The 13,384-nt window shown below is 39.3% G+C and overlaps 1 protein-coding gene across 1 annotated transcript in view; it reads left to right on the top strand.

The window, feature by feature from the left end:
- The window catches only part of SLC19A2 (solute carrier family 19 member 2), a 31,187-nt gene extending 19,617 nt beyond the window's left edge, over positions 1-11,570 (top strand). Inside the window, exons 3-6 of the mRNA XM_061160277.1 lie at positions 5,947-6,169; positions 7,258-7,450; positions 7,813-7,954; positions 10,179-11,570. Of these exons, the coding sequence (XP_061016260.1) occupies positions 5,947-6,169; positions 7,258-7,450; positions 7,813-7,954; positions 10,179-10,307 (687 nt within the window). The 3' untranslated portion in view covers positions 10,308-11,570. The remainder of the gene's footprint in view (positions 1-5,946; positions 6,170-7,257; positions 7,451-7,812; positions 7,955-10,178) is intronic.
- Positions 11,571-13,384: the final 1,814 nt, after the last annotated feature.

Here is a 13,384-nt window from a genome sequence, read left to right as displayed (position 1 = left end):
ATGTGTGAGGTGTGTTGTGAGATATCTAGTTGATACATATCTAGCTATTACAATAGCTGGAACATGGAAGCAATCTAGATGTCCATTGGCAGATGAATGGATAAAGAAATGTGTGTGGTGTGAGATATTACCTCACACCAGTCAGAATGGCCATCATCAAAAAGTCTACAAACAAGAAATGCTGGAGAGGGTGTGGAGAAAAGGGAACACTCTTGCACTGTTGGTGGGAATGTAAATTGATACAGCCACTATGGAAGACAGTGTGGAGATCCTTAGAAGACTAGGAATAAAACCAGTATATAACCCAGCAATCCCACTCCTAGGCATATACCCTGGGGAAACCAAAATTGAGAAAGACACATGTATCCCATTGTTCATTACAGCACTATTTACAATAGCTAGAACAAGGAAGCAACCTAGATGTCCACTGATAGATGAATGCATAAAGAAAGTGGTGGTAGATACATACAATGGGCTAGTACCCATAAAAAGGAACGCATTTGAGTCAGTTCTAATAAGGTGGATGAACCTAGAACCTATTATACACAGTGAAGTAAGTCAGAAAGAGAAAGTTAAATACCATATTCTAACACATATATACGAAATCTAGAAAAGTGAAAGTGAAAGTCGCTCAGTCGTGTCAAACTCTTTGTGACCCCATGGACTATACAGTCCATGGAATTCTCCAGGCCAGGATACTGGAGTGGGTAGCCTTTCCCTTCTCCAGGAGATCTTCCCATCTCAGGGATCGAACCCAGGTCTCCCACATTACAGGTGGATTCTTTACCAGCAGAACCACCAGTGAAGCCCAAGAATACTGGAGTGGGTAGCCTGTCCCTTCTCCAGCATATCTTCCTGACCCAGGAATTGAACCGGGGTCTCCTGCATTGCAGGTGGATTCTTTACCAACTGAGCTGTGAGGGAAGCCCTAGGAAAATGGTACCAAAGAATTTATTTGCAGGGCAGAAGTGGAGAAAGAGACAGAGAATGGACTTACGGACATGGGGAGAGGGGAGGAGAGGGTGACATGTATGGAGAGAGAGTAATACAGAAACTTACATTACCATGTGTAAAATAGATAGCCGACGGGAATTTGCTGTATGTCTTAGCAAACTCAAACAGGGGCTCTCTTTATCAACCTAGAGGGGTGGAATGGGGAGGAAGATGGGAGGGAGGTTCAAACGGGAGGTTCAAAAAGCCATGTATACCTGTGGCTGACTCATGTTGAGGTTTGACAGAAAACAACAAATTCTGTAAAGCAATTATCCTTCAATTAAGAAAAAAAAAAAGTGTCACTATCTCCCTTTTACAGATGAGGGAACAGAAGCTTACATTAAGTATCTTACCCAATGGCACCTAGAAAGTGGCAGTCAAAATGCCCACCCCAGACCTAGTTGACTCCTAAAACTACTACAGTAGAGACTCCCTTGTTGCACAGTAGTAACTTCTCAAGCTTAAAAAAAAAGGCATCAAAACCTTCAAATAAAATCTGAAATTAGATGCCCCATGGGGAGTTCCCTGGTGGCTTAGTGGTTAGGATTCTTGGCTTTCACTGTTGTGGCCCATGTTCAAACCCTGGTTGGAGAACTGAGATTCCACAAACCATGTGGTGCAGCCAAAAAAAAAAAAAAAAAAAGTGCCTATGTGATAAACAAGTGAAAATTGAGCTGAGGGATGGTGTGAATAGGCAGAACTATGAAATATTGCATGATCCTTATTCTGGTGAGATTATCTTAGCATTTTAGGGAGAAGATGGCCTTTATTTACTTAATTTCAATAGTCACCTCTTAAAATATATGGCCAATAAACATTTTAAGATGAAAAAGAAAATTATACTGACTTTATTTAGAAGATTCATACTTAATTTTTAAGTAAACAATACAGAAAACTACATAAAAGGAAGTCATCTGAACTGCTGGGTGCAAAGATTACCACTGTTAATATTTTATTGCCCTTTCTAAACATTGCTGTTGTATGTATTCATTTTATAGTAAACAAAAGTATAATCTACATGTTTTACAACTTTGTTTTTTTTACTCATTGTTAATATAATACTCACCTTTCTGTCTTTTTATGTCAGAATAGTTTTCAGAATCCAAAGAATTAAAGCCATAATGGTAAAAATGACTGGTGGGAGATTTGTGTTGGGCAGGACTCTGCCTTTCCCACCAGGTTGGCCCTGAGTGCTAAAAGCTGGAATCAGAGAGACTTGTGTGAGGGACAGAGTTTGTCTTTTGAACTTTTCTACTTTTTCCCCCTCATTTGTGGTCACAACCTTTCCCTGATTGTCTCCAGTTGGACCCCTGCCAAGATGTGTCTGAGTTGGGATGGTGGGGAGGATGTGTAGCCCCTCCCTTCTGCAGCTTAATGCCCTTGAAACTTAGATAGGTGTCATCCCCCCTGAAAAAGAGTAGCCAAAGGCAGATCTCTGTGCCAGCTCAACAGGTTTCCAGTGCTTCACTTGCAGGCTTATGAACTAGGGCTCTATGAGATACCAGACAGAGCCAAAAATGAGTATTCCTAGGATAAGATAAGTGCACAGCAGGCCAGAGCAGGAAAGTGTGTCCCAGAAGCCTTTTCTGTTGGAAGAAAACTCTATCATTGCTGACTCATAAACACACCTCAAAAGTGCCACCTTCTGTCCTTTTGTTCTTGTTCCTTTGAATGTTGTTCATCAGTGTTGCTCTATTCTAATCTTGTGTCTCCCAAAGTCTGTCTCAAACATTCTTCCGTGATATATATTTGGTTCCTTTCCCTTGAAACCAGGTGTACTTTTATCTGTCCCTCATTGTATACATTTTAACCATTATGGATGGTGAAATATCAATAGCTGAGGAAATAATGATAGTCTTAGTTTCATCATAAAAAATTTGTTCACTGTTTACAGCAAGAATTAGGATTGTGTCCTTCAAAAGCACTTAACAGAAGACTTACTCTTGAAAATTTCCATCCTTGGTTGATTACAGACAAATCTCCTTCTGCATATATACAACTGAGCTAAGAAAAGAGTAATTATTTAACTTGACATTGTAAACACTTAACTATAACTATTAAAAGGTTCTGTTTAAAGAGAAGGGGCTACACAGAAATTAACATAAAATGACTTGGAGTTGAATATAAAACCTGAAGCCATAAAAATGCTTAGAAGGAAACATAGGTGATACACTTGACATCTGTCTTGGCAATGATTTTTTTTTTTAAATTTGACAACAAAAGCAAAAAATAAGTGGGACAGCATCAAACTAAAAAGCTTCTGCATGCCAAAGAAAAACATCAACCAAATGAAGACAGACTACTGAATGGGAGGAAATATCTGCAAATCATGTTTGATAAGGGGTTCATATCCAAAATATATAAGGAACTCATACAACTCAAGAGCAGAAAAAAAAGAATCCAATTTAAAAATGGGCAGAAGACCTGAACAGACATTTTTCCAAAGATGTTTGGATGGTCAGCAGGTACATGTAAAGATGCTTAAATCACTAATCAGGGGAATGCAAAGCAAAACCACAAGGAGCTATCACCTCACACCTGTTAGGATGGCTATTTTCAAAAAAATAAGAAATGTGTGGGTATGGAGAAAAGTAATCTCTTTTGCACTGTTGGTGGAAATGTAAATTGGTGCTGTCACTATGAAAAACTGTGTGGAAGTTCCTAAAAAAAGTAAAACTCGAGCTACCACAAGATCCAACAGTTCTAGTCCTGGCTACATATCCAAAGAAAATGGAAACACTAACTCAAAAAGATACACCCACCAGTTCATTGCAGCATGTTTGTAATAGCCAAGATGTGAATACAACCTAAGTGTCCAAGAGTGGAGGAATGGGTAAAGAAAATGTGGTATACTCACATATATACACACACGGGAACATTATACAGCCACAGAAAAACAAATGAGGTCTTGCTATTTGCAACAACGTGGATGGACTTGGATGGATGCTAAGTGAAGTAAGACACGCAAAAATATTGGGTTGGGCAAAAAGTTTGTATGGAAAAATCTGAACAAACCTTTGGCCAACCCAATATCCTATGATCTCATTTATATTTGGAAACTAAAAACAAAACAAAAAAACCTCAAGCTCATAAATACAGAGAATAGACTGGTGGTCTCCAGAGGCAGGGGCTAGGGGATAAGCAAATGGGTAAAGAAAGGGGAGTCAAAATATTCTAAGTCCTAGTTGTAACTAAGTTGTGAGGATGTAATGTACAGCATGGTGATTATAGTAAGTAATACTGTATTGTTTATTTGAAAGTTGCTAGATCTCAAAATTCTCATCACAAGAAAAAAATTACAGCTATGTACGGTGACAGATACTGACTATACTTACTGTGGTGATCATTTCACAATGTACAAATACAGAATCATTTTGTTACACACCCAGAACTAATACAGTGTCAAAGGTCAGTTATACCTCAATTTTTTTCAAATAAAGGAAGTTTCATGTTCAAGACTGGCTTCCCCTGTGGTTCAGTGGTAAAGAATCCGCCTGCAATGCAGGAGACACAGGAGATGTGTGTTCGACTCCTGGGTCAGGAAGGCCCCCTAGAGGAGGGGATGGCAACCCTAATTGCCTATTCCAGTATTCTTGCTGAGCAAACCCCATGGACAGGGCAGCCTGGCAGGCTATGGTACCTAGGGCCGCAGAGAGGTGGACACAACCCTCAGTCTCTGATGCAACTGAGCAGCAGCAGCTTGTGCAAGACGTGGCCGCCAGCCAACTAGTAGATTGAGTCATGCTGCTGCCATCCATGCAGATAATCTATAACAGGGCTTCTGTCTCACATCCTTCCTCTTGAATGCTGCTTCATAGTTAGCTTCCTCTTGGTCTCTGGATTCTCTCACTTTGCCTGTGTTAGCTGCAAAATTTCCTATATTCTGAGCAAGCTTCCGAACTTAATGGCAACTTTTGGTAGACTGACCTTTGACATGATTGGAGTTGGCCCAAAAGTTTGTATGAAAAAAAATGAAATGGGTAAAGGGGAGTCGAAAGGTACTGAGTTCTAGTTATAAATAAGTTGTGGGGATGTAATGTACAGCATGCTGACTGTAGCTAGTAATACTGTATTGCATATTTGAGTATGGTGTCTGGACTCTCACACTGACTTCTTGACATAGTCCAGGGATAATGGAACATGGCTCAGTCATGTTTTGATTGACTCAGTTACATGCATAATAGCTTTGTTACCTCATTATTATAGTGACGTTTCCTGTACATACTGGGAGAAAAAACATAAGGGAGAAAATTAAAATCACTGATTACCCCCTCACCCAGAGAGAACTGCTGCTAATATTTTAGTTTGTTTTTTCCTAAGACTTCTGTTTTAACCATTATCTTTCAGTGAATCTGATAGGTTCTCATTCATGAACTCTACCTGAACAGTGACTTACTGGTGGATGTTAAGTCACTTCAGTCATGTCTGACTTATTGCCACGCCATGCACTTTAGCCTACTGGGATTACTAATTATTGTTTATTCTTAATGCTGCTTGCCCCTGTGTGGGAAGATGTGGAATGTCATCTCCCTTTGACTGATGTCTGCAGTCTCTGACCATCTTTCTACCTTCGTTTTGTAAACAATGTATTGTTTGCTGGAGGTACTAATGTATATAGAATATTTAAAGCAAAATATATTTTTCCTCCAAGAGGGAATAAATGTAATTGCTAAGAAGTTCATATATATATATATATATATATATATATATATACACACACACATGTGGACATGAGTTTGAGCAAACTCAGGGAGGTAGCGAAGGACAGGGAAGCCTGGCGTGCCGTAATCCATGTGATTGCAAAGAGTCGGACACAACTAAGCAACTGAACAACAACATATAGGAAAGAAGCAATTTGTTTTCTCAAGGAAACAGAAAAAAGTCTGCTGAATAGAAAGTGGAGTCTACACAACAGCTTTCTGCCCAGTTGCTTGCTTCCCTTTTTCTGGGCAGGAATCCACGCCAGCCCGTCTCCTTGTGCTGAAGGTCCTGTGGCGTGATTTCCTGGTGTGCTACTCCTCCCGCCCTCTGCTCTGCTGGTCTGTGTGGTGGGCCCTCTCCACCTGCGGCTATTTTCAAGTCGTGAACTACGCACAGGGCCTGTGGGAGCAGGTGATGCCTTCCCGCCATGCTGCTATCTATAACGGCGGTGTGGAGGCCGTTTCAACCTTACTGGGTAAGCAGTGGTGGGCGGTAGGGCAGGTTGGGTGGGGAGAGTCCTCTGGTAGTTTGGTTGACCATGATCAGAGTTTTCCTCCCCTCTCAAATTTGAAGTCACCTCAGAGAATGGTTTGTTTACTTTGTTTACTCTGATTTTATCCTTAGGATGACAGTTCAGAAGTGTGCATTCAGGGAGGACTATGACTTACAAACTTGAATTCTTTATAACCTTTGGGAAACCTAATGTAAGGATCCTGTAAATTGTTTTCTTACCCAGGTTTCCTTTATCTCTGATTTACTGCGTGCTTCTGCCATGTGTGAAACTTCGAGCAACACTGTTCAGTACTTTAACAATAGTAGCTAGTATATGTTGTGTTGCAGGTGCTGTTCTAAAGACTTTATGTATATTAACACTATCCTCACAGAATTCCTTTGTTGCAGTTATTGCCCCCATTTTCCAATTAAGGAAGCTGTTGAAAGATATGTTAATCACTTGCCCAAGGTCATATAGATGGTCAGTGGTAAAGTCGAGGTTTGAACTCAGAGCCTATGTCCTTGGCCATTAGCATCTGTCGTTCCTTTCTAATTTGTTGATCCACCTCATAGGTCTTAGAAGACCTATACAGGACTTTTGTGAACACTTTTAACTGTGACCAGCACTTAGAAAGCACTCCATACCATTTAGCTCTCATTATCCTCATCATTGTCATTTGACCACGTGATGAACTGCCCCTCAGATGGGAGGAGAGATCAACCATCCTGCCATGTTGCCAAGCTACAGGCAGGATGGTTCTCTTTGACTCTTGCCTCTACCTCCACCTCAGTAGCTTTCCCTTAGCAGCACCCCTGGTTCTGTGTCCTCCTTTTCCATCTCATTACCCACTGCCCTAATTCAGTCTCTCATCATCTCTCCATGGCCTCATACTATTTATTCCATCAGATCCAAAAATCTCTGCCTAACTTTCAAGGGCCTCCATAATCTTGAGCTACCCTGGTTATAAATTTAAAGAGCTTAAAATGTCATCAATCTAAGGTGAATTTTTCATTTAGTGAAATAGTACTTGTTTAGCAAAATGAGTAATTACTTTTCTTTTTGTTTTGTAGGTGCTGTTGCAGTGTTTGCAGTCGGTTACATAAAAATATCCTGGTCCACTTGGGGAGAACTGGCATTGTCTCTGTTCTCTCTCCTGATTGCTGCTGCAGTGTATATCATGGACACTGTGGGTAACATTTGGGTGTGCTACGCATCCTACGTTGTCTTCAGAATCATCTACATGTTACTCATCACGATAGCAACGTATGTATTTCGATTCAAAGAAGCATTAGGAAGAGCTGTAACAGGATTAACTTTTTGGTTTCTTTATAAATTAAATTTTCTGGTTCAAGGGCAAATGGGAGGAAGCATTATACCGTAAGGGCATTATCAGTTTTTCTTTTGAGGAAGCATTTAGGCAAGTTTTATTTATTTCCTTGTTCATGTTTCTACTGTTTTCAGACATTTGCATGAGGTTTACATCATTTAGCAAAAGAATACTCTTCACTTGGTTGGGAAGGGAATTGACAGTAGAAAAGTATGGGCTACTTTTCACATTTGAAATAAAAAATGTAACTATCCTTGAAGTAATTCTTATCTTTGCATTCTTTTTTTAATTTTTTAAGTTTTCAGATTGCTGCAAACCTTAGCATGGAGCGCTATGCCCTGGTGTTTGGTGTAAATACCTTCATTGCCTTAGCACTGCAGACTCTGCTCACTCTAATTGTGGTAGATGCCAGTGGCCTTGGCTTGGAAATTACCACTCAGGTAAGGTCTGTTTCAATACTGAAGATGTTATGGGTTGATCAGGGTAACAGAAGTGGAGCATGCTTCAGGGAAACAAACTCAAACACTATAGACAGATAGAAAATTGAAAGTAAAAGTGTTCTTTCCTTCCTTCAGTTATCCCCCACCCTTAGTTCCTTTCTACCAGGAGGATGCTGAGACCATCGTCTCTTTGATGAGGCCCTAGAACATTTCTAAGTGTGATTATCCAGCCTTGTGGAGCTGAGAGATAGTGTTGGTTCCATCTGGACCTAGACCTTCTGCTTCCTCACCCAATGTTTCCCTCCATTTTTAATTCTGTGCCTGGAATACTGTATCCCATGTTTGAGATGCCTGCTTCACTTGAGAGCTGAGTCTCCTCCCTTCTTTAAACACCCCCCACCCAAATACCAAGGTAATGACTTGCTATTGATGACTAGCATTACACATGACCTATTGAGAAAACACCTGTACAAACACCCAGAGACAGTGTGAATATGTTTATTCACTCTGGAATTGTATAGTTGTATATGGCTTCATTCATTGTGAGTTGTAAATAAGGCTTGGGATGTACTTTAGCAAAATGGGCAATTGAATCAAAAAGTGCCTACCCCAGCTCATCTCAGCTCAAAAGATTCTATCTCCATTGTTCTTCCCACTTACGTATTAGTTTTCCTAGAATACAAAGACCTGATATGTTAGTAGTAATTAACTTTGTTTTTACTGAGGAGATCTAAAAGAGAAACAATAGGTAATGTGTGTTGGGTGCCTTCTGTGTGCCAGGTACTTTATATAGAATTTTGCAGGGTTGCTGTCAGGATTAAACATCAAGAAAATGAATCTGAGAGATGTGTTGTTTAAGGTCACGGTCAATAATAGTATGGCAGAACCAGGATTCAAAGCAACATCTGACTCAAAAGCCTAGGCATCTCGCTCTGCAATATGCTGCCTCAGAAAAGGGTGGGGGAAAGGTGGATAGAGCAGAGGAATGGGAGCTTATTACTGTCTTTTAAGTAATTATGACTTATGTGTTTCCCAGTTACTACCTGCAATAAAAACATTGGGAAGACCTCTCAAGGGTTAAGTGCTTTCATTTGGGATGGAGGGTAGGAGAGTAAGTGCTTGTCATATCGCTATAGAAGTGGTGGGTTTAAATATATGGAATAATAATTTTGTGGGCTATGCTCAAACTCATGACCGCCATGATTAATTAACCGATTTCCTATAGGAAAATGTATCCAAATCTTAAAGGACTTGGCTCAGAGGGTTAGGCTTCCCAGGTGGCGCTAGTGTTAAAGAAGTCTCCTGCTAGTGCAGGAGACTTAAGAGAAGTGAGTTCGATCCCTGGGTCAGGAAGATCCCCTGGAGAAGGAATTGGCAACCCACTCCAGTGTTCTTTCCTGGAGAACCCCATGAACAGAGCCTGGTGGGCTACAGTCCATGGGGTCGTGAAGGGTAAGACATGACTGAAGCGACTCAGCATGCATGCAGAGAGGGTTAGAGCGACATGCTTACTGGATCCATGAACCAGCTTATCAGTATTTAGTAAGTTATTTTAATAAGAAAATGATGATGTTGATAAATCATATAATCACATTAAAAAATGGCTTAATAAGAAAATGATGATGTTGATAAATATCACATTAAAAAATGGCTTTATAAGAAGATTCTTATGAAAAGTTATCTTACAATGGAATATAGTTGACCTTCTACTGCCCTCTTCTGGGAAAGAGTGGAAATTCTTGATCTTCAGAATTTGGCCTCATGTCAGCTTGAGTTAGTTGACTGGAGGGTAGAGACCAGGATTCATTTAAAACAGCAACAAAAATGAAAACCAGTAATATTAACAGGATTAGCATTGAGTTAATAAATATTTACATACAGAATCCCATTCCTTCCCAACAACTCTGTAATCAGGATGTATTATGAATTACAAAACGGGTTGTAACTGAAGCTGAGGCTCAGGCACTGAGTCTCTGCGTCCAGGCCACACAGCCGGTAAGTGGGTAGTCGGGGTGGCACCCCGGCAGTCAGGCGCCAGTGTCGCCATGCTGTCCTGCCTCGAATCCTCAGTGCCTGGCACGTTGTGTAAGCACACGGTGCTTTTTGAAATTGTATTGAGAAACTGAACGTATCTTTAATGATAGAGTCTGTTCACATGTATGTAATAGAAGATCTGACCTTCTAGTGGATAATTCTGTAAATTACTTCTTCCCCCCCTCTTTAGTTCTTCATCTATGCTGGTTACTTTGCACTCATCGCTCTGGTTTTCCTGGCTAATGGTACAATCAGTATTGTGAAGAAATATAGAAAGCAAGAAGATCCAGAATCAAGTTCTCAAGTGACTCCCTCATAACATACTGCAAATGAGCTTCATATTGCAAGAATTCTGCACAACCGCTGTGACCGGATATATTTAATTTTTTAAAGTATAGACACATATTTATGAGTATGCATTTCATGGCTTCAAAGCAGCCAGTTGACTATACCTTGTCTTCCCAGAGTAACAATACAGTTGAGAAATGAAGTATTTGGAATACTTATGAGAGCCAATTTAACAATGCGTTTTTCCTGCTTCAAAAGTGAACTTGCTTTTGAAAACCAAGAATCAAGAGCAGTCAGGCAGCACATGGTAATGTACACATGCTCACAAGTGAGTTTGGTGTTTCATAGGTCAAGTATTCTACTTCTGTGTCTGATTAGCCAGATGCTTGGCCTGTTGGGACCAGGGCTTCACAGGCCACAAGATGTTACAGTCAGAATCGAAATAGTGTTCTAATAGCATCTGCCTTTGTTCAACTTAGTTCTCATGTCTGTGTTGCTCATGTGCATTTGTTTCTACAGATGACAACATTTGCCCTGGTTTGGTGTTCTATAAAGAATATGTGTTAATTCTGAGTTATCTTTAAAAATTCATTGTGTAAATACTCTCAGTGCCCATCTTGACTGTTATGTATTTGTGTTGATTTTTCTTAGAAGTATATTTTTACATTATTCATGTGCTTCCCAGAGAAGCTAATTTAGTTAAAAAATAAGGCAAGTTTTGAGGCCTACTAATAATATAAGTGACTAATCAGAAAACTTAAGGTAGGTTTACTTGTCTTTTATTCTTCGGTATGAAGGACTATTAATTCTATGATGAAAAGTTACTAAGTGGGCTAAAGGCATAACTAGTCCATTTTGTATCTGCATTCCCTTTTATCTCCAAAATAAAATGGGAAAGTCTTCTCTTAAAATAACTTCATGTCCATTTATGGCATTTATATTATTTGTCCTTCTTATCCAAGATAAAGGTGTCATTAACTATTGGATTATTCCAAGGTCTTTTGTGCTAACTGAGCCACTTTATTTTGGTGGGACAGGAACTAGGATGGACTTGTTCCTGAATTTTGTATATTAAATTTGCCTTTGTTTCTAAAGGTGGATCATCTTGAATATCTGCTTAAAATAAGAATTGCTATTGATTCCATTTCCAAGTTACTTGAAAAATGTTATTATGTGTACATTTAATTGGGAAATTAGTCTACCAAGTGACTGCTAGCATATGTGAGACATGATAACTATTTTAAAGCCAAGTTTGTTGCCTTATCTTAAAAAAAAAAAAAAAAAAAACCCTAGGTCAACTTTTTTAGAATGACATAGGTAAATACTGAATAGTAATGTCAAGATTCCAAAACTGACATATTCATTTATGTAAGCAAGAATTCCAGAAGCAAATGAATGAGGATAAGAATGTCATTTTCCAGTCACCTTCCTTTCTGAATAAGAGAAAAGAGAAGAGCACTAGCTAAGGAAGGAAAAAGGAAGCGATATCATAAACAGCAGCCTCAATTTTGCATTTTGTCTTTGTTTTATTTTGCTACATAGGGAATGTGTACTCAGAAACAAGCAGAAAAATGATGTTTGAGGAATTTAATTTTTTTAATAAAATAGACTGTGGCACAGACTATTCATGTAACTAAAGCAGTATTTCCCTGGAATTTAAGTCACAGTTTGTTGTATACAATCAGAGCTTTTGCTTATTTAAGAGAATAATAAGTTCGTATCTTGGTGTGTGTGGTACTATTTGTAGAATGCTGAACCCAATTTGCAAGTTGCACTGTATGTGGTTTTGGAAAGAAGTGCAAATAATTTGTTGTACTTTTTATTCAATACTGTATAGACTATACAATTATTTTTTATTAAATATTTTACAGTATATTTTTCCTTGTTTGAAATATTTGTTTTTATGTCTTTGTTGCTCCATGCAGGCTTTCTCTAGTTGTGGGGAGCACAGGCCCTAGAGCCTGCAGGCTTCAGTAGTTGTGGCTTGCCATCTCTGGAGCATGGGCTTAGTAGTTGTGATGCACGGCTTAGCTGTCCCTCAGCATGTGGGATCTTCCTTGACCGGGGGCTGAATCCATGGCCCCTGCATTGGCAGGTGGATTCTTAACCACTGGACCACCAGGGAAGCGCTGGTCTTTACCTTTGACTCTTCCCCTCTCATTTCTGTTGTTTTCCCAATTTTTTTCTAGCACCTCACTGTACTGTTTATTTTTCTTGGTCTTCATCTTGGTACCTCTTATATTTTTAGAAGCATTCTCCCATTTAGAAACTAAAAAGACCAATGTTCCCTTCAGTGTTAACTGAATTTTTCAGATAAATGAAATGAAATTGAATCAAAGGTAGAAGGTGCCATCTTGTTTTGAAAAAATCATAGCCTTTTGGTTATAGCCCCAAATGTTCTGGTACCCACGGAAGCATCTTCTTGCCATCAGTTGAGAATTGCTTTGTTCATTTTACCTGACAAACCAAACCAGTCTTTTCTAATAGTATTTGAATATGTACTGTCTCGTTAGTTCCCATTGCAAAACCTTCATTAAGGTATTTCATTGATTATCACCAAAGACTTGGAAATTTTTCATGCAAAACAACTTTTTAAAGATAAAGTTTTCTGTCCTTACACATACCTTATGTATCTGAGCAGGAACCATGCCTTATTTTTGTCTTTTGTTGCAAAACATATCTTGTGTTTGTGCCCCATGAACACTGAATTATACAAATGATGTGATGAACTCAACATAACCACCTGCCAGTACAAAAGCTAAATAAATGCTATTTTTTAAAAAGTACATCAAAGTAAAGCATTAAGATTTAAAATGCCTGTCAATGATGTCTAGTCCACTAGAGGCTTTATTCAAGGCATTGTGCTCAAATGATAGAAATTGGGTATATCTATTTGTCTTACTTCTTATGGAATCCTAGGGCTTTTCAGATGATGCAGTGGTAACGAACCCACATGCAAATACAGGAGATGGAAGAGACACAGGAAGATCTTCCCTGGGTTGGGAAGATCCCCTGAGAAAGAAATGGCAACTCACTGCAGTATTCTTGTCTGGAAAATTCCATGGACAAAGGAGCCTGGCAGGCTGCAGTTCATGAGGTCACAAATAG

This window comes from Dama dama, chromosome 14 (genome assembly GCF_033118175.1).
Source record: "Dama dama isolate Ldn47 chromosome 14, ASM3311817v1, whole genome shotgun sequence".
NCBI lineage: Eukaryota > Metazoa > Chordata > Mammalia > Artiodactyla > Cervidae > Dama > Dama dama.
Note: the sequence above shows the minus strand (reverse complement) of the source record. Positions and strands in the feature narration are given on the sequence as shown.